Genomic DNA, 26725 nt, shown 5'->3' on the forward strand with positions numbered 1-26725 from the left:
AAAGCGAAGGCAGCGTTGAGGTCTTGACAACATTTTTACCATCTTAGTTAGAACTCCGCCATTTTAACTGAAACTTTTTTCCATCAAACGTCACTCGCCACGCCCAGTTAATACCTCACTTCCTGTTTCAATCATCACCTTGAAGTCTGCGCCCTAGATTTTCCCCAAACTTGTTTTCAGCGTATCAAGAAACCGTCAGGACACAACCTTCAAAGATTATTCGTACATTGAAAACCTGGCTTTGTAAGGGATTAGCAGTCATTATGACAGTAGAATGAGCCTAAAAGGACATTAGAGTTGGCGGGATATTAAAATGAGTGATTCAGACGCCCCACTAGGAGGTTTCAACTCTGCTGAGGTTCTTAAACTCTTAAAGGGACACTTACAAAAGGTACAAATAATGGCAAATAAGAGATCAAGGACCACAGAGAGAAATGAAATGGCATAGCGTAGCCTACATTTTTAATCTCTTTTTTTCTTTTTTTTTTTCTTTGAAGACCTCTTCTAGTAATGCCTCAAAAACAGTTTCAAATGTTAGTGAAGGATAAAACAGTGACGGGTAGCTAAAAAAAAGTCCTGTGAAAATGACTAGGAAGGCATCACAACTCCTCTACGTGAAAAGTGTGGCTGAGGCCTCTGGAACGGTGCGCATTCACAAGCCTTGTTTGGCCAAGGAGGCGGACACCTGGTCAGCCAGCGTGGAGAGCTGCGGGGAGTCCGCCATGTTGATGCTGCCGGAGGAGGAGACGGTGCTGAGCTGGTGGGGTGAGTCTTCCAGGGAGACGATCTCAGCACCGTGATCGGTGCGGGCCTTGGCCGTCTCACGGAAATTCAGTTTGTGGGTCTCAATCTGTCGGATGCGGGGGGGGGGGGTTACATATCAGTCATGAACTTAACTCAGAGAAAACCTTGAAGGGTCGCTGACCCCATCTACGAACAGGCAAGTCTGTTGCAAAGGCAGGGAATGCATGGGAGGGGGGGGGGGTTTAGCGTGGACATTTTTGTATTTGTTTTTTGGCAAGAAATTGCAATTGAATTATGTCATGTCAGTGTTTTGGACAACGTTACATGACTCGGAGCACCCTCTAGTGGGTAAAACTGGAGCATATCTTGTGTGGTGGCAAATCTTCCACTTGTAGCGATGGGCAATATGAGCCAGAAAGGGCCGGTGTGGGTGCAGGTCTTTGTTCCAACTAAGCAGTTACACACCTGATTTTTTTTTGGGGGGAGGTTCCCCCTTTTTCTCCCCAATTGTACCTGTCCAATTACCCCACTCTTCCGAGCCGTCCCAGTTGCTGCTCCACCCTCTCTGCCGATCCAGGGGGGGTGCAGACTACAACATGCCTCGTCCGATACATGTGGAGTCACCAGCCGCTTCTTTTTACCTGACAGTGAGGAGTTCTGCCAGGGGGACGTAGTGCGTGGGAGGATCACGCTATTCCCCCCCCAGTTCCCCCTCCCCCCTGAACAGGTGCCCTGACCGACCAGAGGAAGCGCTAGTGCTGCGCCCAGGACACATACCCACATCCGGCTTCCCACCCACCCACACACGGCCAATTGTGTCTGTAGGGACGCCTGACCAAGCCGGTAGGCAATGGAATAGACCGCTACGCTACCCGGATGTCCAACACACCGGTTTCTATTCGTCAACCAATCGTCTTATTCCAACCAAGCAGTTACACACCCGAGTCTAGAAATCAAGGTCATTAGCAAAAACTATTGGTTGACTAATAGAATCAGGTGTGTAACTGCTTGGTTAGAACAAAGACCTGCACCCACACTGGCCCTTTCTGGATCATGTTGCCCATCCCTGGAGGATGCTTTCTTTCTCATTTAAAAATGGGTCCATATCTTGACCCCCTTGTTTGACATCATTTTGCTGTTATCAAGTTTAATTTTGGAGCACATGCGGGCAGACTGACTACTGACACTGACTTCTGCTGTCACTGAAAATGCTGAACAACCTAACGCATGTGAAAATCTCTTTCTTAATGCCATGCTTAGTAGTAACCTTCTCCCAAAGGTTAGAGTGGCTTTGTTAACAAATGGGAGAATTTATGTTGGTTTCAATGTGTTTAGAGGTGCAACTCTGGATGCTCCAAAACATCCAATAATACACAGGATCTTACGTTAAATCTCTTGGGCACACAAAATAACGAATTCAATAAAACAAGGTAGGTAAAATCTAATTCAGTCAACTTCACACACTCGTCCCTGCAAATCTCCATAAACCTGCTTTCAATTGGCTCGGTTGGCTACCAAGCCCTTGGCACAGCTCATCGAGTATAAAATGATCACTAAATATACAGTGGAGAGAAATGGTGATGCGTAGTCACCTCCTAGCAAGGCACAAATAATATGGGACCCGCCATTAGAATAACACTAATACAGCCCTCTGAATTTGGTTCTCTGGCTGCAACTTAAAAATACATCAGGAATGATTTTGTGTGAAAAGATGCTGTGAGAAGCGTGCATGGCTACCGCAAACGGCAGCAGCAAATCCACATGAGACGGAGGTTTAACAGTACTTACAGGAGTCCTCAATCTTTATGAGGGGATTCGTCAAGATGGGTGTGTTGGGTGCTGAGGGGACATTCTGGGGTGACTGTGGGGGAGAAACTGCAGGGGAAGGGCCGGACATGTCCCCATTTGAGGGGCTGTCCGAGGTACTCCCCTCTCTCTCCTTCCCCTTCTCTCTCTACACAGGAGCCCCAGCAGGGGGAATGACAGAGCATGCAACACAATACATGTGATGGGGTCAACACAAATCAGAATGCTGTAACACAACACAAAAACAAATGAAATTCAGCAAATGATAATAACAAGCGGATATCGGTAATGAATGGTGGGGATAGTTCACGGTGAGCCGGAGAGGAGATGATGGCATTTAAGGAAGCATTGGAGGCTTGCTAATGGTTACACCAAAAAGGGAGAAAATCAAAAAGGAGGGTGAATGGTGACAGAAAGTAACAATAGTATAGCAAACACAGGGTTGGACCAAACTGGAAAAGAGGCGTGGGAGTACGTGGTTGGGCAGCCAGAGTCACCTAGCAGGCCCAGCAATGCAGCTTTGTAAATGAATATAATCTTTATTCTGTGTATTGTTATGCTTCAGTAAGGATAGAGAATATTGTCCGAGCAGACTGTTGAACTGCGTAAAATGTTTGTTTTACCCAATCAGTAAATCCTGACATGCGGTTGGATTTACCTAGTGAGACATAATAATAATAACACAACAACAACAGCAACAACAATAATAATAATAATCATAATAAAGGACTTTTTAAGACACCCGAAGCACTTCCCATTGAAGGGGGTAACTCATTTCAGCCACCACCAATGTGTAGCACCCACCTAGGTGATGCACGGCAGCCATTTTGCACCAGAACGCTCACCACACAGCTTGAGGTGGAGAGGGAGGAATCGTTGAGCCAATTACATAGGAGGATGATTAGGTGGCCAGATGGAGAGAGCTAGGTTGGGAATTTTGCCAGGACACCGGGGAACCCCCTACTCTTTGTGATAAGTGCCATTGGATCTTTAATGACCAAAGTGAGTCAGGACCTCGGTTTAACGTCCCATGCGAAGGACGGCATCTCCTACAGCCCAGTGTCCCTGTCACTGCACTGGGGTCTGGGGCATTGGGATGTGATATTTGTTGTTTTTATTAGGACCAGAGGGAAGCCTGCCCCCTACTGGCCCACCAACACCACTTCCGGCAGCAACTAATTTTCCCAGGAGGTATCTCATCCAAGTACTAGCCAAGCCCATACCTGCTTAGCTTCCATCATTTGGCAGAGCCAGGGTACATGTTGGTATGGCTGCTGGCAAATTTCATCATTATAGCCAAATTGAGCATGGGCAATGGGCAAACATATCACCATGCGTTGCATGTGACTACCCTCTTTGCTAGTAGTAATAGTCATCAGTTTGGCCATCAAAACTAAATGTCCAGGAAAAATGGATGGGCATGCTCACCAGACTATTCAGGCAAAGCTTTAGGCACCTAGTAGAGAGGACCATTGTGAAATAGAGAGACAGTAGACAGCTCATTCACTCAGGGTTTTGGTTTGTAGTATTGCCTTACCCTTTTCAGTCCGCCTCCAGCCACATGGCCGATGTTGTCAAGAGAGCCAATCTTAGATTGGACCTTAAAATCCACTTTCTCGTTTTTGATCTCAACATTTCCACCACCTAGAGAGAAAAAAGGTATAATCATTAAGAAGCTTTAAAAGAAAGGGGATATCGTTTTAATTTAGGAGAGTTCACCAGTGGCTGTAGAAATAGTTTTTTTTTTTACTTCAATTAAAATTAGTTATAGAATATCCTTTTGATTATAGTCTAATGAAGTTCATGTTATTTTTCTACCTGGCTTGTGGTGAATATTGACCTTGGAGCCACATTTCGAGGTAACACTGCTCAGATCAATCTTTTTGTGCACAATCTGAATCTGCATAAGACAAAAGAGGAAGGGGAGAAATAGCGAGTTTTAGTTTTCTGACGGGCTATCACTCGAAACCTGCCCCCACATGCAGCCATAGACACAACCGGTCCTATAAAGTGGCCTGTTAGTTTTCTAGAGGTAACGTAGGAAAACACAGTCATCACAACTGGACACATAGATGCATGGTAACAATGACAAGACGAACCAAATGACATCTACAGGGATTCTAAACTTCCTGGGTTAGATCGATATCAACGCTGGGTACTACCATTCAAGAGGCTTGCAAGCTTTCTTAGTGCTTCAAAGAGGAGATAAACGCAGATATATGATCAAGTTTCAATTGTGCATGTGCATGATTTGTGAATTTGAATGACTTTAATGGATCAAATTCTGCACTCGCAAACATGCACTGCTCGTGTTGATCTTAGATAAATGCCATATTTCTTGGCCATGCATCACAAATCAAGGCTAGATCTAATGACCTCATCACAGTCTCCCCTGTGATGGCTGTTGTCTGTCAACACAAGGCCCTCTGTCTCTGTTAAGTGAGGTCATCCCTCTCCTGTTCACTACAACAGACACAGCTCACTGCAGAGCCGGGGCGCACACACACACTCCTCATTATTGACCAAAGCATTTCTCCAGTACATTCCTTTAGTCCAATTCATTTGCTTTAATAATCAAATCAAATAGGCCTCTCTTAAAAATGCAAACACCCACATACAGTAATCATGCATGTTGTTTTGGGGAAATTCAGATGATGACTATTTCCTGCCACCAAACAGTGAAACTGACTGGTTAAGATTAAAAGAAAATTAAGCATCGAGCTAGCGGTAGAAGTAGACCGTGAGCATTACATAACACTGTTAGCTGTTGCAGTAGATGTGTTGTGTGTGATATGCCATAGCAGCATATGGTACCACGCACCAATTCAGGTCAACTAGTCAAAAAACCAAGAAGCAGGGTTAAAAATGGCATTCATTACATAACACTTGCAAAGGGATATAAATATCAGCAGCTTTATCTCCCAACAATTTAGCTGTATTGCAGTTTAAGTTATGAAATGCTCATGATCATTAATAGATTTTATGACAAATAGTATTAATGAGAGGTAATTCTAATAAATGGGTTGAACACAGAGTAGAGACAGGTTTCGTGCAGTAGTGTTTGACATCTTGCTCCTTGTTGAAGATGCATTCAGTAGAGGTAAGGAAGGGCTTTTGGCAAGAGCTGCAGACTGCAGTAAGCCAGGGGTTCATCCTTTAGCTACTCACATTGCCACCACCGGGTACATGTTTTATATTATCTTTGGAGCCACACCGGGACTGCACATTGCTTAAGTCCAACTTCTTTTCAACAATTTGTACCTGGAAAAAGTCAATATGCAGGGGAAAAGACTGTTATCCTTGAGCAACTAATGGCAGCAGAGCTGCTAATGAGGACCAAAGCTGAAGGAGAAAAATGATCTTGGGAAGAAGTGCACGTGGTTCAAGGGGAGTGAGACCTAACCAGGAAGTTTGGGATTATTGTGGGGGATGGGGAAAGACTTTATTTCGTTTTCTTTTTTTAATCAAGGGTTGGTGTTGAAAAAAGGGTTGGTGTTGATGACCATAACTAGAGATGCACCGATTCCAATTTTCTTGGGCCAATTCCTATTTCCATTTTTTTTAAAGTCCTGCCGATTCCAATTTTGGCAAATTCTGATTTTTTTCTCTCTAAGAACTATAATTGACAGCATGTACAACATTTTTTTGTAACTTTTATAATGGAAATTTCAATTGTATGTTCATGATAAAACATTGACTTTTACATTTTCTCCAAAACTGCACCAGGTTACGGGACCTTCCCTCACTCTCCTCAAACAAATCTCAAAATAAAAAAAAGTGCTCCAGGTGACTGGGCAGTACAGAAGCCCATTTCCACCTGTAAAAGAAAAGAAAAAGATGAAAACTTAGCCTTGATAATAAACAATGCTCATGGCAAGTCAAAACTATGAGATAAAAAGTCATGATTATGAGATAAAGCATGCATGCTTGCCAATAGCGCTGTCTCCAAATGTCCCTTCATAACATTGCTGGCCTAACCATGCAAACGATATGCAATCCTGAATAAGGTAACTACAGGTGACTTTTGTAAATGTTGGACATCATTGTAATCCACCCCCGTTTTTCGCCCCAGTTGTACTTGGCCAACTACCCCACTCTTCCAAGCCATCCTGGTAGCTGCTCCTCCCCTCTGCCGATCTGGGGGGGGGGGGGGCTACAGACTACCACATGCCTCCTCTGATACATGTGGAGTCGCCAGCCGCTTCTTTTCACCTGACAGTGAGGGTGAGGAGTTTCGCCAGGAGGACATTGCGCGTGGGAGGATCACGCTCTTCCCCCTGGTTCTCCCCGCCCCCCCGAACAGGCGCCCCAACCCACCAGAGGAGGCGGTAGTGCAGCGACCAGGACACATACCCACATTCGGCTTCCCACCCGCAGACGACGCCCGACCAAGTCGGAGGTAACACGGGGATTCGAACCGACAGACCGCCACGAATTGTAAACGCTTTTAACCAGTCAGTCATTGTAGCTAAACAAATTACAATATTGCTGTTAATGTAGCTTCGACATATAGTTTTGTAGTAACGTTCACGCCACTAGATGGCGTCCCTGGAATGAAAACAAGTGCCGGTACTGCTGCAGTGAGTTGCTTTATGTTATTCCAAGGCGGCAGCCTCCCTCCACATAGCTCTTTAATCAAGAGTTGGTACGTATTATCACAGCTACAATATCCTACTGATTATACATGTAACATAGTGCCGTGAAGACCAACGATATGTCGCAAAGTCATGCGGATATTGTACGTGTGCACTGAGTTGACCTCTGCCGCGTTCCCCGTTTAGCTAGCTGTTCTGGGGCACGTGCTAATAGTGCTTTACCGATTATTCTCAGTACGACAAGTGCCTCGTACCCCTAGGTGGCACAGCCGGCATGGATACCGCTGATTATTGCATGGCTACCTCGGCGCTACTTGCCGAGTCTACCACATACTTAGACAGACGCTTGATAACGTGGGCAGGAGTGTGTTAGCAAAATACCATTTCTAAAAAAAAAAAAAAACGAAGTCTATTCGCTTCCAGCTCAACCAACTCTCCAGCTGCTGGAACCTTAAATGCAATTTAATGACTTGGACGAAAATCCCACTCTGATGTGGCTTAAAGATTAATTATTCCACATTGCCTAACTTCAGCCAAGCATAATTCATGCATGGCACCCTGTGCACATTATCAGAGTTTACTAGACGTATCCTCTCTCCTTTTATTCCTCACGTTAATAAGCACTACACTACCGTGTTTTGCTATTTGTTCAGTAAACTTTGGTCATTTGACTCAGGCATAAGATATTTAAAACGGACCGTCAGACATCTGATCTCATTCACACTAAATCAGGCCACAACGCTCATCCCCTCACCAGCCACAGACCGGGCGCCTGTGCTAGATTCACTGGCATTCAGTGGCAGTGTTAATAACGTTTATGTCACAGCACCTCATTGAAATATACAGTGACTGAGATATTTGGTTTCACAGTAGTTTGTTTGACAGTAATTTATTTCACAGTGGCTCAAATAAAATATAACAGAAAAATTACACGATCGTTAATTGTTGCCACTTAATTTGAGTTTTATTGCTCTTGTCACAATTACAGTATCAAGGTTGTGATGAAACAAAATACCGTACTTAAGAATTAAATGCTCTCTTTCCATCATCGAGTGTTTGTCTCAGTTACCAGGTTCTGTTTTTAATCACAACAAAAGTATAGCTATTGACTAACTTATGTGCATGAACGAGGGAACAAGTCAAAATATCTGATGTGAATAAGTCCATGTGACCATAAGTCCATGTCTTGAGTCAGTATAAGAGCTAATTGTACCATAAAATATTACTACAAGGCAGGTTAAATAAAACTTTTGTACAAATCTCTTTTTTGCTACGTAGTTCTGAAATAAATCCAGAGCATAAGTACATAAACATGCTCATGGCATATTTAACCACTGGTTTTCATTTTTACAAAAATTAGCATTTTTAAACACATGCATTGTAGTTACTCTAGTATTCTGTATTTTATTGATCCAACATCCAGCCAATATGTTATTATAAACTACAGTCACTATAGGTACTGGATCATCCAGTGTTGTCCTAAGCTGCCTCACAATAAAATCATATGGAGTGATTATGCCCCCCTCATCCACTTTAACGTACTGAATTGTGATAATATCATAGGGCAGCTTGAGAAAAATCAGAAAACCAGAGACTTATTTGAAACATTAAAAAGAAAAATAAGCTATAATCAAATAAAATAATGCTCCCTCTCTCCTTAGCTGAAGAATTTAGAGCACTGTAAAAGGTTTTATCTTATTTAAACACCAAATTGAATGTGAAGCTGCTTGAATACCAAAACTACAAAAAAAAAAAGAGTTTGTCACTTTTAAACTTTTAATTTTATTCAGCAGAGGTGGAGAGGTTTTTTTTTTAAACTGTCACAAGATGGATGAGCTAAGTGACTACTTAAGGCCACGGCATGTGCCTGGGGAAGACATACAGCGAATGGAACAGGAGCAGCTAGTTAATATAGGAAATGCTTAATTTTGACAAATCATACATAAACATTGAAATACCCAAAGTTTGGAAGAGCTTTGTAAATAATATCTGGTGCTGTATAGGCAGGTTGTTCATTGTTATAATTTAATGCAGTTGACTTAAGAATTCATGAACTATTTATTTATTTTAGATTGATTCCAGTGTCATACACCTCATGACAGATGACCAGCTAAGAGTATCTGCCATCCTATGGTGATCGACTGGCTGTTTTTGGATACTGCAGATGGAAGGAAAAAGAACCCAGCAGTCACAAGTCAGAGAGGAAAGCTCTCAAGAAACAAAGGTGATCAATCGTGTGTCTGAGTGAACATGTCAAACCCCTCCACAGAATGCTCAGAAGGATCAGAGAAAAATTGAGTTGAGTGGGACGCATTTCAGAGAAGTGGAATTTGTGCGGGTACGCACTAAAAAGGATGGGGGAGCCAGAAAATAGTGTCCCGAAGGACAGTAAAAAACAAAACTTGATTGAAAAGGCTGTGTAGTTTGTTCCAGGTGGAAAAATGCAGAGGGGAGCCTTACTGACTTTGACAGTAAATGGCTAAAGGCCATCACCTGGAACGCCTTTATGTGAAAACTAGCCTTGTTGTTGACATGTATGACAACCACATACTTCATTATAAGGAGGCTCTGCCCACAGCTAAATTGTGTTATTATGCAAATTTAATTAGATCAGGTGAATGGAACACAAGAGTCCTGTTTTCCACATTAAACATTATTTTATGGCCACCAGACACTCTTGCACCTCACCTGTATTCAATTGCTCAATGTAATACCTTCATGACCTTTTTAATGCCAAAATTGAAAATATTCACCAGCAATTGACCTCTTCGAACAATACAGCATACAGTTCACCTTATTCACCCTTCTATGTTCCCCTCTTTCCTTCACTGTCTAGTTTTAAACTCCTAACTGTTAAGGAAATATCTGGTTTCATTTGCAAATCCAAACCTGTCAGTTAGACCCCATTCCTACTCATTTAGTAAAAGCCTGTCTACCTTCTCTGTCCTCTTTAATAACTGATATCATACATTCCTCCCTTACTCCTGGTCTTGTCCCTCATCTCTCAAAACAGCTGCAATAACTCCAGTACGCGAGAAACCTGGTGTAGACCCCAACAATTTGAACAATTTTCACCCAATCTCAAATTTACAATTTCTTTCTAAAATCCTTGAAAGAACAGTTGTATCTCAGGTACACACTCAGTTGAATCTCAGGTACACACTCAGTTGACTGACAACAATCTGTTTAAACAATTTCTGGTTTTCACTCCTTTCACAGTATGGAGACAGCCTTGAATTAGAGAAAATCATCAATGATCTGTTGATGGCAGCTGACTCTGGGCTCTTAACTATACTTGTCCTTCTTGATCTGAGTGCAGTCTTTGATACCATCTCACATAACATCCTTTTAGAGAGATTAGCTTCCAGTGGAATCACTGGCACCTCCCTTGCCTGGTTTAGATTATATCTCTCTGGCTGCATTCAGTTTGTCCAATTTACAAACTTGAGATCACAGTCCTTTCCTGTTACTACCAGTGTTCCCTAGGGCTCTGTATTGGGCCCCCTCCTATTTATTATTTACCTTTTACCTCTTGGCCACACTTTCAGGAAATTTGGTATTCAATTTCATTCTTACGCGGATAACACCCAGCTCCATCTATCCACCTAGCCTACCTCCACTCTTTCGCCCACTTCCCTTTTCGACTGCTTACTAGAAATTAAATCCTGGTTTTCATACCACTTCCTCAAACTTAATACTGATAAAACGGAGGTCTTCCTAGTAGTTACTAAAATCTGCTTTGGCTAAACCTGATTTTTTTCTCTGACAATTGACAATTCTATAGTTCCTCCTTCCCTTCAGGTTAAGAGTCTGGGGTGTCATCTTGGACAGCACATTATCTTTTGAAGCACACATCAACAATGTTACTTGGTCTGCATACGTCCACCTACGCAATATTAATCATCTTCTCCCGTCGCTTACACCTGACAGCACCGCCATTACCATTCATACCCTGATTACATCCTTCATTGACTACTGCTATTCTGTCCTCTTTGGTCTTCCCCTCAAGTGTCTTCATAAGCTTTAATTGGTCCAGAATTTAGCTGCCCATATCATTACCAGAACTCCTTCTATAGATCATATCACTCCTGTTCTTCAGCAATTCCATTGGCTCCCTGTTAAATACCGTATTGACTTCAAGATTCTGCTTCTCACCTTTAAGCTCCTTAATAACCTAGCTCCTTTCTGAACTCTCTCATATCCACACACCCTCCCATACTTTCAGATCCCCTTCTGCCATCCAACTCACTACACCATCTGCCCGCTTGACTACCATGGAGTCTAGAGCTTTCAGTTGTTCTGCCCCCTGCCTCTGGAACGCTCTCCCACAAAACATTCACAATATTGACTTTCTTTTCAACTTCAAATCCCATCTCAAAATATATCTTTTCAAACTGGCATATTCAGTCTGATCCAGACTTTAATGGTTATATCCACCATGAGTTTTGCAAAGATAATGATTTTATACATATCTGTTGTATTAACTTATTGTATACCTCTGCTTTGTTTGATTATTATGATGTCTGATACAGTGCTGCTTGTTTTTTTTTCTTCTATTTTAAAAATTTATTTCTGATTTTTCCCTTTTTCTCCCAATTTAGTGGCCAATCGCTCCCTATTCTAGTTCAAATACCCACCCTCGTACTGCATGCGTTCGCCAACGTTATCTCTCCGGCCGGCAGTCTCGAAGGAGACGCCTCGTCACTTCTGTGACAAGGCGAATCCAGGCCTAACCGCTGCTTTTTCCAACTCACACAGAGACGCATTCATGTGACGAACACACGCCGACTCCGCCCCCCTCCCAAAGACAGCGTTGCCAATTATTGCTGCTTTATTGAATCCATTGAAGCCATAGTTAGATCTGACAAGACCGAGGCGTGAACCCTGGTCCCCAGTGGGCAACTGCATCGACACAAAGCCAATGCTTGGACCGCTACACCATCCCGGACCCCAGTGCTGCTTGTTTTTAACTGTATTTTGTAGGGTGTCCTTGAGTGCTCTGAAAGGCGCCCATAAATAAAATGTATTATTATTGTTATTATTGATTTAACCGACGCTCTGCAGCATTCATTAGAGGATAGTATCAGTTGGGGAACTGTATGAAAAGACAGTTACCTGTCTTAGTTTCTATTTAACAACCAAGAAGAGAGACCTTGCCAGTGACGTAAATGTGGAGGAGGAGAATAGTGAAAAGACATGACAGACCTGATATCTGTTTAAATATTTGAACAAATAATTCAGTTACATGTGTGGATTTTGTATTTTTACTCAGTTCTTAATTATAGTCAATCTAAGGACAACAAAGTACTTTGTGTGTACTTATATTTTGTTAGAACTGAAAATATTTGTTACATCTTTGATGTGTCTAAAATAGCTAAAATTATATTTGCATTCATCACATTACAAATTTGACAATTGCAATCAGTATGTAAGTGTCAATTTGTCCTGGAACAAAACAGGAAAAAAAAAATCTGAAATATACGTGACACAGGCCCAGGAAAGTTAATGATCTAAATCTATGTTGCATAATGCATGGTGCAGCTGGAGATGGGCACTGGTTTAATCCAAAAACTGTGGAATGCTTCCTGCAGTTGGGTTGGATCTAGGTTGGCTCACGTTCATACCACAAATGAACCGTACCAGAGTTCGTTTGTAACCGCACTGAGACCACCTCTTCAACAAGGTCTCAGTCCGGTTGTTTTGGTCTGCACCCGAGTGTGATTGTTGTGTTCACCCTGCCCAAACGAACCACACCAAGGGGGCAAACACTCCAGGGTTAGATTTAAACGGACCAAACAGCTCAGGTGTGAAAGCACCCTGAGACTGACTGGCCGGTCACCGGTCATGGCTGATCAAGCTGAAAATCGGCCGATTCCGGTCACTGGCCGATTGATCGGTGCATCTCTAATCATAACTGTAGAGATACTCAAGACTCTTGTGTTGAGTGGATCCCTTAAATTACTCACATTTCCACCTCCAGGGACACGTTTGATATTGTCTTTGGAGCCACACTTAGACTGGACATTACTAAAGTCCATCTTCTGCTCAAATATTTTAACCTGGAAAAGTGCAGAGGTAGGGGGAGACACTGTTACCCTAGGAGTCCTTGAAAGCAGCCAGGCTGAATGAATAAATCCTGGAATAAACGAGATTAAGAACTTTTCAGCCTTGTTAATGAATAATAAATAGCATTCCTAAACTTTTGTAAAAAAAAAGTTGTCAAGCCACTGAAATTGTCAATTGCAAATAAAACACAGTAAAACTTTAAATTTTGTAGTTGTGGCACCTGCACCATGTAGGTAAGAGCAGAAGACCAGGTTTGGGGAACAATAAATCAAGAACAGTTGTTTTGACAGGATTGATATGAAAATCAGGCAAAGGCTGCATCTTTTCCCAGGTTCACTCACCTTTCCTCCACCAGGTGTGTGTTTTATGTTGTCTTTAGAGCCACAACGAGCCTGGACATTGGTCAAGTCCAACTTCTTATCAAGGATTTGGACCTGTTAGACACATTAGAAAGTGTTGATTTTTAGTCATTAAAATCAACAAGGCTGCAGAATATATAGTATCGTTTGTAAAAAGTTGCTTCTTCTGTTTTCCTGCTCAGTTTTTGCACATTTAGCATCACCAAATGTAAAAAAAGAAAAAGAAAAAAAGAAAGCAATCCAATTTTTAACTGTCACGTTTTTAAATATTTAGAGGGAAATTCATGTAAACTATTGTATCTTTTTCAAGAGTAATGATTTGCATCAAAGCAAAATTATAAAATAACATATAAATATAAATGTAAATGTTAAATATAAATGTAAATGTTAAGTGTAAATCTATCTAAAAATGTAAGTCTGAAGAAGAGCATGTAACTCGAAACGTCACTTTGTAGATGTCCTAACAAATTGCATATTAGGAAGCTACAGTATGGGGGACCTTTGTTTATCTTCATTAAAGTTTGTGGACTAAAAACTTCATTTGTTTGTCAACACAATGCATTCTTAGAATACTGCATTTTAAATAAATGATATCCCAGAAGCAAAAACTGCAAACTAGGCTAGTAGCAGATAAATTATATTTCAATTGGTTCTTAGTTCATTCTCTGGCAGGGGTCCTGGTGGCTTAGCCAGTTGGGCAGGCAGCTGACTGCAGCATCCTGGGTTCAAATTTGGCTATGCAACCTTTGCTCCATGTCTTCCCCTACTCTCTTCACTTCATGTTTATCCCTACAATCCTGTCTAATTCATTTAGAGATACTGAAAATGTGTTGATTCCATCCCAATTACTCACATTGCCACCACCTGGTACATGTTTGATGTTGCCTTTGGAGCCACACTTAGACTGGACATTGTTCAAATCGATCTTTCGATCGAGGATTTGTACCTGTAAAATGGTAGGTGATGGTGGAGAGATAATTAGCCTTAACATTAGCATTTTAGGGCAGATGAACCTTGGTTTGATTTATGAGCTGTGAGGCTTCTGTTGCAAAATACGTTTTTTACTTTTATATCAGACATGATATTTCTTCTGTGTTATGCTAAAATGGTTTTCAAAAATGAATTGGATGGCTCCCTACAACCTGCTCACAGTGATTTGTAGTAGAAGAAGACTATCAAAAACTGGCATAGTTGTCTAAAATCATGTTGTATAAGATATGTATTTTAGCTGTTTAGCAATGACACTTTTAACTACCTGATCTCAGTTTGCAGCTTCATCTGATTTTCTCTGCCATGCAAAGACAGAAAGAGAAAAACACCTTTGGGCTTCTCCAAACTACAAACTAGTACATCACAGACTGAAAATTGTTCATTTTGTTCTTCTTTTTTTTTCTTCTCTAGACGGCATTCATGCCTTGATCCCAAAGGTTTGACTTGGGTGTATTTTGTTTCAATATTTTACACATAGTCTGTCTTAACATTTTTCAAAGGCACTATAATAGATGACTAGTAGTAATGACCACTAGTCACCGGTCTGCCTTTGACCAGAAAGAACAAAAAATAAAAAAAGTACATTTTCAAAGGACAGTTGTTTGTAGACGATAATTTACAAGTGAAATCATAACAAACAATAAATCCTATACATAACGTGACTTATCATACAATGAATGCATCAGATACTGATAGAAAAGCTGGTGAGCAAGAATTCAAACTACATACATTTATTGTTAAGCGTAAAACTTGTTAAAGCCTCTTGTAAATCCTGTTGTGGCCCATCTCATAGTTTTTGGGCTTATTGTTTTAACTGTCTTCTGTCATTTAAATGTGCAGTTATCTGAGATTCCATTCCCTTATTGTAGTGCATCCTCAGATTAAACGACAGCCTGAAGGACGTGAGGATGAGGTCGGACAGTATTGTGCCCTAGGACCATTGTGTAATAATGATGTAAACTTATGGACATACTTTGCCACCACCAGGCTGGTGTTTGATGTTGTCTATGGAACCAATCTTTGACTTGACACCCTTCAGGTCTGGCAGGGGCGCTGCAGCGGCCAGGGGAACAGCCTGACGGCTCTTCAGGGAGCCTGGGGACTTTGGTGTGGAGCGAACCACCGCTATCTTCTTCACTTTATTGGCCTCGGCCACGGACTTCCCAGGACCTGTTTGGCTAGAGGGGGACTTGGGAGTACCAGGACTACTCTGTCCACTCGCAGCATCTTGAAGTGGGTTAAAAATGCAGCAGGTCAGAGATTTGACATTCAAACATCCAACGAAAAAGGGTTTAGTGAAAGGCAAAAAACAAAAGAAAACACAAAAAAGACAAATTTAAGGAAGGCGAGCACTAGGATACTAATGCTAAAAAGCTGACCAAGTTTGATCCAGGATGGTCCTGATCAGACTGTGGTTGTGGCAGTTTGGTGATCAGGTGGCCTACGCCATGCGAGCCAATTAGTGATCTCTCTCAATCGTATGTGTATTTGCTTTTTACCTTTATTGTTTTTTGGAGTGGGTGGTTTCTTGGTGCTAGCTGTATCACAAAAAATATGACAAGTTACTCATAATCTTTAGTTTCTTGCTACATATGAAATGTGATATAAATGGTGAAGTCATTGCTACATACCTGATTGACCTGTTTTAGCAGGAATCTTGGTTCCTGGGGCTTGAGGTCTTGCACCACCAGGAGTCTGCAAATAAACAGCAACCCAGTAGTAACTTACGAGCAGATAATGTTGACTCTACTTTAGAAAGCTGCAGGTACCTTGAGTCCACTCTCAGTTACCGTCAAGAACGTCTGCATTGAGTAATCACACCAGCCATCACAAACCATTCCCATGATCTACAACTCATTCTTGTTAGTTTGAGAAAATGAGGGAAATTAATGTATTCTCTGATGAATTAGGAAGAATTTAGTTGTTAGTGTTTGTGTTAATTGAATCAAATAAAATCACGGCAAGGCCAAGCTGCAGCCAAGGTGTCATAAAAAGTCATTTTAATATTTTCATGACCTTTTACAAATTTTATTAGGAAGGTGTGGGGGGGGGTGGAGGGAAAAGAGAGGCTCCACTAACAGTGTGAACATGGGCCTGGTCTGGTACTTCAGCCCAGCCTGAACAGAACTGCATTTAGACAGAAGCAAGGCGGGGCAGGTTAGGCCTGTACTTACTCGGGGCTGCCTGTGCCCTGTGTTGCTGGCCTTAGCAGGGATTGAGCTGTGGCCATTTCGAGAGGATGCGTTTGTTTTGGTGCCCGCGGTGACTGGGGATGGTCTTTTAAGGGAAGAGGTTGTTCTAGTTTTGGTGGACGTTTGTGTCTTTTCCATGAAGGGGAAAATTGATTAAAAACAAGGGTTCTAACAATAATCTGTCATGAAACAAAAAGGGTGTGATTTCACAAACGATAAGAATATTAAAGAAGCTAGCTTATGTGATGAATGGAATGTTAACAGTCTAGGAATGAGTGGCACGTGTTTGGTTCATCTTCACATACCTTCTTTTCCATAGCGTCATTTTGCTTCGCTTGAGCTATGGAAATAAGGGAGGGGGAGAAAGACTCAAAAAGAGCTGAACCAGATATTTTTCAGCCAACAATAACATTGTCTTTTTTTTCATATCTACCTAAGTGAAATACAGGAATGCTAATGTTGACCCATGTGCCTGTATGCTAGTGCATGGCAGCAACCAAATCAAATCAGCCCTCGGTGATGTTGAGCACACAGCATGCAGTGTGGTCCGTACACAGTGAGTGTTAAATCAACAGTGGCTACTGGGGCTGCATAACCAGCTGAGTGAGCAAGATGGATAGACCAAAAAACAAAATAAGCAAATGTGGGGAGGGAGGTAAACAAGCTTCTCCTTGGGTCAAAACGTTAATTTCCATTGAAAAAAGTTCGAGGGAGAGTGCTGCATAACACATAGAAGCTGCTTTGTAACTTAAAGAAGTGGAAGGAATCAACTGAAGAGGACTGGCTCGGGATTTGGTGAATATGACGGGGAACAGACCTTTGAATACAGCGATCGGCACCAATGACTTTCTCGCTGGAGAACTTGAGGGCGTTTTCTGGAGTTCACTTGTGTTGGAGGCCTCAACAACATTGCTCATCTCTGAGTCATTTGAAATGTCAGAAATTAAGCAGCTGGCCCTATCTAGCATGGACTCGGTTTCGTTGTTTTCCATAACTAAATCTGATGGCATCTTTGAAGAATGACTATCCGGCTCAGACATGTTCCTATCACTTGTTTGTGGATATGAGGGACTGCACACCCTCTGAAGATCTTCTGAATGATGAGCAAGGCCAGAATCGCAACTGGAATATGATAAACTTTGGGGATGAGGGGGCTCAAATGCTTCTCCTTGGAGAGTCGCCGAGCTATCTGTAGTCAAGCTGTCTTTCATGTGTTCACCCAAGATGACTCCCGCTCCTTGGTTCGACCACGAGCTTCTGTCTCCAATGGAAGTAAGGTCTTCTAAGGCCATGCTGCGGACCAATGACATGGCAGATATATCGGTCATTTCAGACAGGCACTCGGACGCGTCAAGGCTGATCGCCCTCTGGGAATCCGTAGCCCCGGTCCACTCCGGGCTCCCCTTTTGGGCCGGCAGGTCCCGCCTAATGTCTGACGTGCAGCTGAGGTCTTCAGAAGCCCATAAAGAGTCACTGAGCCTCTTCCCACACTCTCCCACCCTCGCCCCATCCAAGTGATCAGCCGCCTTATTTCCAGAGTCCAGGGAACTGGAAGCTCCAGTGCTCACGACGCCGACGCCCTCCCCATCGACTCCATGTGCAGCAGGCTTTGATCCAATGGCCGCAAATGTGAGCTCACTGAGAAACTCAGTGCCAGGCTTCACTAATTTGTTTGGAAAGCAGATTAATGATGACATTTACAGCACTCTCTTCCACCTCCCCAATGAATATAAATCAAGACGTCAGAAGAAAGGAAAAAAACAAAACAAAACAAAACAAAGGAAACTCTGCACTTCATGTCCACTAAGAACATTTTAAAGACTCTAGGTTTTTGAATTTAATTAAGATCAAGAGAAAAACAAAAGAAGAAGAAATGAGTGAATGGCACAGTGATAAAAAGAAGTGAGCAATGTCGGATGCTTTCTTAGGGAATGCACCTTATGTTCAAATGAAAATAAATGAGATGGAAATGGACATAATGCATCACAACTGAGTGAAAGACAATAGAGGAAATTGACCTAGATGCACACTGATTCCTGTGAATGTGCTGTGCTGTCATACCGCTGAATTATGCATTTTCACTGTAAAAAGTGCTCAAAATGTGGTCAAAATTCAATCTTTCCGATCTGCTTTTGACCGTGCAATGTAATGCATTAGCCATGGTTGAAAAATCATAAAATTTCATCTCCAGAAATTGAGTAAAACAGGGTATTAATTTTTGATACTCATTATGCATTATTCAAGAAAAAAAATAAATTAAAGAAAATAAATAGTATGATAGAGCAGTCAAATAATGCAAAATATCTAGAAAATACCATAAAAATATATTACATCATGTATTTTAATATATTACAAGTTATATTTAATGAAATGCATTATGAGAATGAGACTCTCCCCTTGTCTCCCAACTAGCAGTTTTACTGGTGATTATGTAACTAAAGTAATCAGTAAACATAGTTGTTGGATAGATCAAATAAAATACCTGTTGAAGCTGCTCCTCCAGGCGCTGTTTAAACACAGTGGGGCAGATGGGAAGGAGAGAGGTGCATAATCAGTTGTGACTGGTACAAAATCAAAATGCCCATCATTCACAAATCCTTAAAGCTTAAAGGTGCTATGTGGAATATTTGGCCTTTGACTAGTAAATATCAGCAATGGTTGGTGAATGGTACTGATCAAAACATAGTAAATGACCCCCCCCCCCCCCACGCGCCTTAGATTTCTGCATTCACAGCCACAGGAGTCGGGCTGGCTGAGCTTGTTTTTGTTGTTGTTTTACACCCCAATGCCCATAAGACGTGGCTCACACAGTCCTCAGCAAAGTATGCAGCGAGCCTTATCTACTGAGGCTTTTCCAAAATGGCAGTTTGTCTCACTTGCTATGATTTGTTGCTGTTATTCACATTGGTGAACATCAGGTCAGGGTTCAAGTAGAAATACACATAGCAGCTTTTGATATAATTGTTAATTCAAATAAATAAATTGAAAAGGCCCAAACACAAGGACACAAAGGCAAATTACTGCAAATAAAAACACTGGCGCAATGCATCACCCCCAAAATTGATTTGTGTGAACAGGCAGACACAGAGTGGTCTGATGGAGGTATAGGTACTAAAGTGTCCACCCTTTCAATTTAAGTGTTATTTTGCCAAACACCACACCTAACCTGGTGCTTCAAACTTGAGCTGTTTTTCCCATTACTCTGGCATCCTCCATGTTTGGGAGCACAGGATCTATTTAACAGATCCCAGGAACCTGCAGCCACCCTGTGGTTTGGTCATTACTGTCATTCTTAAATTGCCAGGATAGGAAATAGCCATCTTGAAAAAAGATCTGTGTTTGCCTGCTGACTCTAGCTCTTGTCACGTTTCAGAGGTATTGTGAAAGCGCCACAGTATTCAAAAAGATCTGTTTCACTGCTTAAAGCGCACAGTCAAAAGCTTACACAAGCTGCGGGAGCAATGAGGTTAATAAAAACAAAATTGTAATGAAAGATTAGATTCACAAAACTAGAGAAATGGGCAAGCGTTGACACCAGCTTGAGCAAGCAAACCCTTAAGCAATCTCTAATCCTCGTGTGGCTCTGGAATAAAACAAACGGGCAACATAAAGCCGATGCAGTAAGCTTCGTTTAGCAGGACGTGTGCACATGGGAGGGAGAGCAGCAGCCGACTGGAGTCATGGAAGCAAAAGGGGCTTAAAATATGGCAGGCAGCTTTAAAACAGGCAAGAGCTGGGCAGTAGATAGACCATGCCGCCCCCTCATTCTCACCAGAGGCACCCAGCTGCACCTCATCTTCACATGGGTCACTCTGCTGTTGTGAGAGCTCAGATGCCGCTTCAACGGCACTGTTCTCTGCAGGCTGTCCGGTTGCCTCTGTTATGGGGATACATGATGCCCGATGATTAGGACGGAGATTTGGTGTGGAAAGAAAGGATCACACTCGCAATACAACTGCATTGCATTAGCATAGACCTGAAGTGATGGACCTGTGCAGTGACAATGATTTCTGTGTTGGTGTTTTTGTCCGCTATCAATTAAGGTCACCGTTTGCAACATATAGGGCAACATTTCTTGTAAAAGAAAATTGTTTAATTCATAACAAATGTGTAGCCGTCTTTTTTTGTGTGTGGCTTTCCCCCCCCTTTTCCTCCCCCATTGTATCCAACCAATTACCCCACTCTTCCGAGCCATCCCGGTCACTGCTCCACCCCCTCTGCCTATCCGGGGAGGGCTGCAGACTACCACATGCCTCCTCCGATACATGTGGAGTCGCCAGCCGCTTCTTTTCGCCTGACAGTGAGGAGTTTCGCCAGGGGGAGATAGCGCATGGGAGGATCACGGCAGGCGCCCCGACTGACCAGAGGAGGCGCCAGTGCAGCGACCGGGACACATCCCCACATCCGGCTTCCCACCCGCAGACATGGCCAATTATCTGTAGAGATGCCCGACCAAGCCGGAGGTAACACGGGGGTTCAAACCATCGAGCCACGTGTTGGTAGGCAACGGAATAGACCACTACGCTACCTGGATGCCCCTGCCGCCTTTTTAAATTATGTTTTGTTTAGGCGTAAAATGGTGTTGATGCCCTAGGCTGTAGACAATTCTTCCACCATAGACGTAATCAACACCTCGCTTATAAGGACATGAGAAACATTTTAACAGGATGTTTAACATAAGGGTTTATCCAGCTCTTGTTTAAATTGTGTTTCAGTGTTTTCTCCTGGTGTTGTGTTGGCTGCTGCGGGTCAGCTGTGTTCTCTATCGCTGTGGTATTTCTCATGTCCAGGGACTCAGGATCTGTTTAACAGATCAGGGAGCCCTTTCACCCCGCTAGATTTCCCACCCATGATGCTTTGGGACAGACTGTCATGCTCACTATTCGTGATCAAAGCATGCTTGGCACAGACCAGAGCTGGGTCGAAGGATTTTACCAACACAGAAAACACTCATATTCCAGGTGAGTCAGTGATTTGTGACCCTTGTACCAATCTATTGTCATTTACAACAAACACAGCATATTGTCAAAATAATATGCCCATATTAGATGTTGTGGAGACATTCTTTGTGATAACTCAAAGCATACATGTGCATACAAGCAGGGGGGAAAAAATCAGGAGCACCCTCATGCCAAGCAGCTGAAAAATAAAATAGGCTGGATTTAGTAGGCTGAAAATAAAAATATTTGAGGGAATAATAATAAAAATAAAAAAAAAGAAAGTTCAGCAAACCGAGATGAACATTTCTCTGGCTATATCTGGAAGAAAAGGAATATATTTCCGTAATACAAAGCGTTAACGGATATCTTGCATAAACCAAATCATGCTAAATAAAGAAGAGGTAAGAGTAAGAATATATATGTTAGTTAGGGACTTTGGTTTCTGAGCTGCGTGGGTTGATGGTGGACGGCAGGCGTACCGGGTGAAACCTTATTCTCCTCAGAGACACCAGGCTGCACATCTCCGGCACAGCAGGTGCTCTCTGGTTGTTTGAGCTCAGACTTTACTTTAACCACAATCTCATTTCGTACAGCTTCCTCCTCCTCCTCCTCCTCCTCCTCTTCTGTAAATTACAGGTAACTGAAGGTTAAACATGACATAAATTGATAGTCCTAGACTGTTGAAGAGGAAGCTTTGGGGAACTCCAGCAAAACCAGTTTTCATCAGATCATCCCCAAAGGGCACTGTAAAATGGAAATGTAAAGGCTTCTATGAAAGGATTTGTACCCTGGCAATGGCACCATTTTGAGAAATATAATTCAGTGTTCACTCAATGGCATTCACAGACAGGACTTCAGTTCGGTGGTAAACACAGAATAAGTATGAGAAGTTTGAGATAGTGCTGGGTGATATGGAAAATATCATCATGAATTTAGGGAATTTTACACAATATCTTGATAGCTGCTTACTTATGCAAAAATACTACCTTTAAGAATCCATCTGAGGATTACTCACATTGAACTGTTAGGTATAACATCAAACCTAAACTGGCTTTCAAATAACACCCTTTCAAATATATTTTTTTTTTACCTCATTTTGTGAGAAATTGTAGAAAATAGATTCTTATTATCATTAATTTGACAAGAAAACTGTGTATCACAATAAATATACATGTATCCACTGAATGATGATATACAATAATTTTGAATTACTCCACAGCCCTAGTTTGAGGTAAACATCTCCAGTTTTACCGGGGATGATGGGGTCATCTCCAGGGCTGTGGATGGAGAAAATGGCTCTCCAAAGGGGTTAGGATAGTTTCAGGTCATTCTTGTTGTGTAGGAGGATGGGCTTTGGCAGATAATCACTCATAGTCAAATACGCAATCCAATGAAATCAACATTAAAATGTTTCACATCTGACCCCATTTTCTGATCATTTCCAACTTAGTCATTTACTTCACAGCTTAGAAGTAATCAAAATTAAGTCATATACAGACGGGTGACAGATTAAAGGAAAATCCTGAATGCTTGACCCCTACAGTGAGGGGGTCCGGGTGTTCTGTTATGCGGTGGGGGGGGGGCATTTTCCTGGCATGGTTTGGGTCCCCTTGTCCCCTTAGAGGGAAGGGTCACAGTAAATCAATACAAAGTTATTCTGAGTGATCACCTTTATCCTATGATGAAACATTTCTATTCTGATGGGACTGGTCTCTTCCAGGATGACAGTGTCCCCATCCACAGGGCACGAGGGGTCACTGAATGGTTTGATGAGGATGAAAATGGTGTAAATCATATGCTATGGCCTTCCCAGTCACCAGATTTCAACCCAATTGAAAACCTTTTGGAGATTTTGGACTGACATGTTAGACAGCGCTCTCTCCCACCATCATCAAAACACCAAATGAGGGAATATCTTTTGGAAGAATGGTGTCCATCCCTCCAGTAGAGTTCAGAGACTTGTAGAATCTATGACAAGGAGCATTGAAGCTGTTCTGGAGGCTCCTGGTGGACCAACACCTTACTAACACACTTCATGTTGGGTTTTCCTTTCCTTTATCACCCGTCTGTGCGTGTAAAAGCCAACTAATTTTTCCACACTCAGGTTAATATGGCCATATCAACAAAAGTCACCCATAGATTTGCACCTTTTTCTAGAAAATACTGCTAGACTTCTCTTCTAGAAAATAGGCTACTACCCTACAAATGTACATGGATACTCACTATCCGATGCACCGTTGAAGATGCAGTCATTTGTTTCTGTAGAGGGATGTGACCCTGTGTACTGCTTCCTGCTTGAGTGTGGCGTGATGGGAAGTGAGAAGGGGGAGAACGAGTGCACTAGCGAGGGCTGTAAACTAGGGAAAGCTAGATTACGTACTAATGGGCCGTGTGGACGATCGGGATAGATGGAAAGGGGTACAAGTAGATTGCATGTCATTGTGATGTTCGGTCTCGACACAGCAACCACACCACTGATAACCGCAGTTGCTTCAATTAAAAATATAAATAAATATGCAAAGTTACTGTCAGCATATCTGCCAACCAAGAAAGAGGGGATACAGACTTAAGGCCGGGCTTTTCCTCTGCTTTCTTTGCCCTCGTGTTTGTATTTTTCCATTAATAGCCCATTCAATTATCGAATGTATCTTCTGAAAAGTTGGATGTTTTGTGCACACGGTTGAAAGGTTGATTGTTCATGAGCTGAATTGGTAGCTAACGTTGGCACAGGACGGCAAGACAGAGGGCATTCTGAGGGGCCTGACCCACATGCCTGGATTACAGTGAGGCGTGCAGCTGCAGTCGAGGACTAGGGGCCAGTCAAGCATGCCTTGTATCCATTATGTAAATAGGGATTAAAACAAAGCACAGTTGAAACACTAGGCCTCAGCCTCTTCTCTAACTGGGTACAGACTACTACAGTTGTGAGGAAACGCTGTGCAGGGCATTTAGATTCTTCTCTTTGAAAACATTCAGAATTGGCATCACTGGAAAGCGAGCAAATACTCGTCCGCAGCAAGGGCTAAGATGCCTATGTGGTACATGAAGTTTTAATAAGCCATTGCACGTGATGTAATTTGCTCCCTAGTTATTTCTATCTGCATTTTGCATAATTTACGTTTGAGTTTTTCACCTGTTTATCCTGCGACTTTGGCATTTAGGTAGCCTTAGTAATATGTCTGACTCATTATAATCAAGAAAGCTTCTCTGTGCTACTTGGGATGGTTTTTCCATTAGGGCAGCCTGGATGTCTGACCTTTCATTGGACCATCTCCAGGGCTTCTGTGTCCCATCTGAACTCCATTCTCCTGGTGGTGCAGGTCATTGATGGTCATGCCGGCTAAGGAGCCACTCATGGCGTTTCCGGAGCTGTAGATGTTTGAGGCGTTGTTGGTGTATTCCTGGTGCTGATCCATTGCCAGTCGCGAGTCGGGCTACAAAAAGACCCCAACCACAGCAAGTTAAACAAACTGAGAGCATTTTGTTCAGATTTGAAAATAAACAGTCGGACCAACACATGCTCGTCTGGGAATGTCACATGACCGACTGGAAATATACTGCAAAATGATGTGGCGCGGTTTTCCATGTGAAACGGTCGACCGTCGAGAAACAATACCTGGTATTGAACGGTAAAAATAATTCCGGTGCAATACGTGGACCATTTGTCTTCCTGCTTACACAACCCAGTCAGTCACCGGCTACATGTAAACAGACACTGTGTCTGTGAAAACGGGGTTATTTATACATCCAAATGTGGGATCTGTGTTTCATGTTACAGGACCACTTACAAAAATAACCCCTTCTGCCCCATGTGCTGTGCGTCCTTTCTGTGGTGAGTTGCACTTCCTAAACAACCGGTGCCCGCCGCTGGTTTCCTCCTCAGCACCACTGGGCCAAGTCAGCGTGTGACTTCATTAAGCCAAAATAGTCGCCCCCATGAAGGACTCGCATTTTGCCCAACGCTGTGTTTCAGAGCTGAAACACAGCACGTAATTACATGTAATTCCAATGTTTATATACACTGTTTCCACGTCAAACTCTCCCACCTTACGGGAGACACATGCTCGGCAACCAGCTAGATGTGAATCCCTTTAAATCTCATAAAAAGGGGATTACGTATCAGATTAAATCCAAGCTTGTGGTTACGTCAGCGGTTTCCTGTTTCATAATTTCTCAGTGCTTTCTCAAACACGGACACGCTCTCTCTCTCTGTCTCTGTCTGTCTGTCTGTCTGTCTGTCTGTCTGTCTGTCTGTCTTTCTGTCTGTTTCTCTCTCTGCGTCTCTCTGTCTCTCCTCTCTCTCTCTCTCTCTCTCTCTCTCTCTCTCTCTCTCTCTCTCTCTCTCTCTCTCTCTCTCTCTCTCTCTCTCTCTCTCTCTCTCTCTCACACACACACACACGCAAACTCCACGTTATGCCAGTGTTAAGAGTTTATGGCATAATCGGACTCGGCATCCAAACTGCTCTTTCAAGTGCTTGCGTCATGACAGAGATATACGCTGTTTATAACGACTTCCATTTGAAATCGAGCAGTATATCCCTGATAATTTTTTCTGCAGCTGCAGTGTTCTGAGATGGGGCGACGTGCCATGTAAGGAGGGGAGTCTAATTCTAATTCAAGATGAGACCTGACCCATAGTGACCTATTACAAAACATTTTGTGGGCCATAAAAAGGCGCGATCAGTAACTGTTAAGCGAGTCAACTCTTAGCTATATCTTTTGGACTGTTCAGCGCTAGACTTGTGGTAGTAAGGACAAAAATGTATTCTGACATCTTTTTTGGGGGGGGGTTAAAAATGTTGCAACAGTGTTGCTGAAAAGATTATATAAACATTGAATGCACAACTTGTTTTTTTTTGTTGTTTTTTTTTGGATTTTTCCCGTTTTCTCCCCAATTGTACTTGGTCAATTACCCTACTCTTCTGAGCCGTCCCGGTCACTGCTCCACCCCCTCTGCCGAGCTGGGGAGGGCTGCAGACTACCACATGCCTCCTCTGATACATATGGAGTCGCCAGCCGCTTCTTTTCACCTG

At 42.6% G+C, this 26725-nt stretch overlaps 1 protein-coding gene across 1 annotated transcript; it reads right to left on the reverse strand.

Moving 5' to 3' along the window:
* Positions 1 to 507: 507 nt before the first annotated feature.
* Positions 508 to 25108, reverse strand: LOC130127136 (microtubule-associated protein tau-like). Its single transcript, XM_056296708.1, has 15 exons — positions 24949 to 25108; positions 22172 to 22315; positions 20525 to 20629; positions 19235 to 19258; positions 17058 to 17092; positions 16735 to 16881; positions 16192 to 16255; positions 16060 to 16098; positions 15534 to 15787; positions 13553 to 13645; positions 13112 to 13204; positions 5719 to 5811; positions 4369 to 4450; positions 4088 to 4194; positions 508 to 850 (listed from the first exon to the last, which is right to left on the reverse strand). The coding sequence occupies exons 1-15, from the start codon at positions 25106 to 25108 to the stop codon at positions 653 to 655; spliced, it is 1638 nt and encodes a 545-aa protein (XP_056152683.1). The 3' UTR covers positions 508 to 652.
* Positions 25109 to 26725: the final 1617 nt, after the last annotated feature.

Source organism: Lampris incognitus, chromosome 17 (genome assembly GCF_029633865.1).
Source record: "Lampris incognitus isolate fLamInc1 chromosome 17, fLamInc1.hap2, whole genome shotgun sequence".
Taxonomy (NCBI): Eukaryota; Metazoa; Chordata; class Actinopteri; order Lampriformes; family Lampridae; genus Lampris; species Lampris incognitus.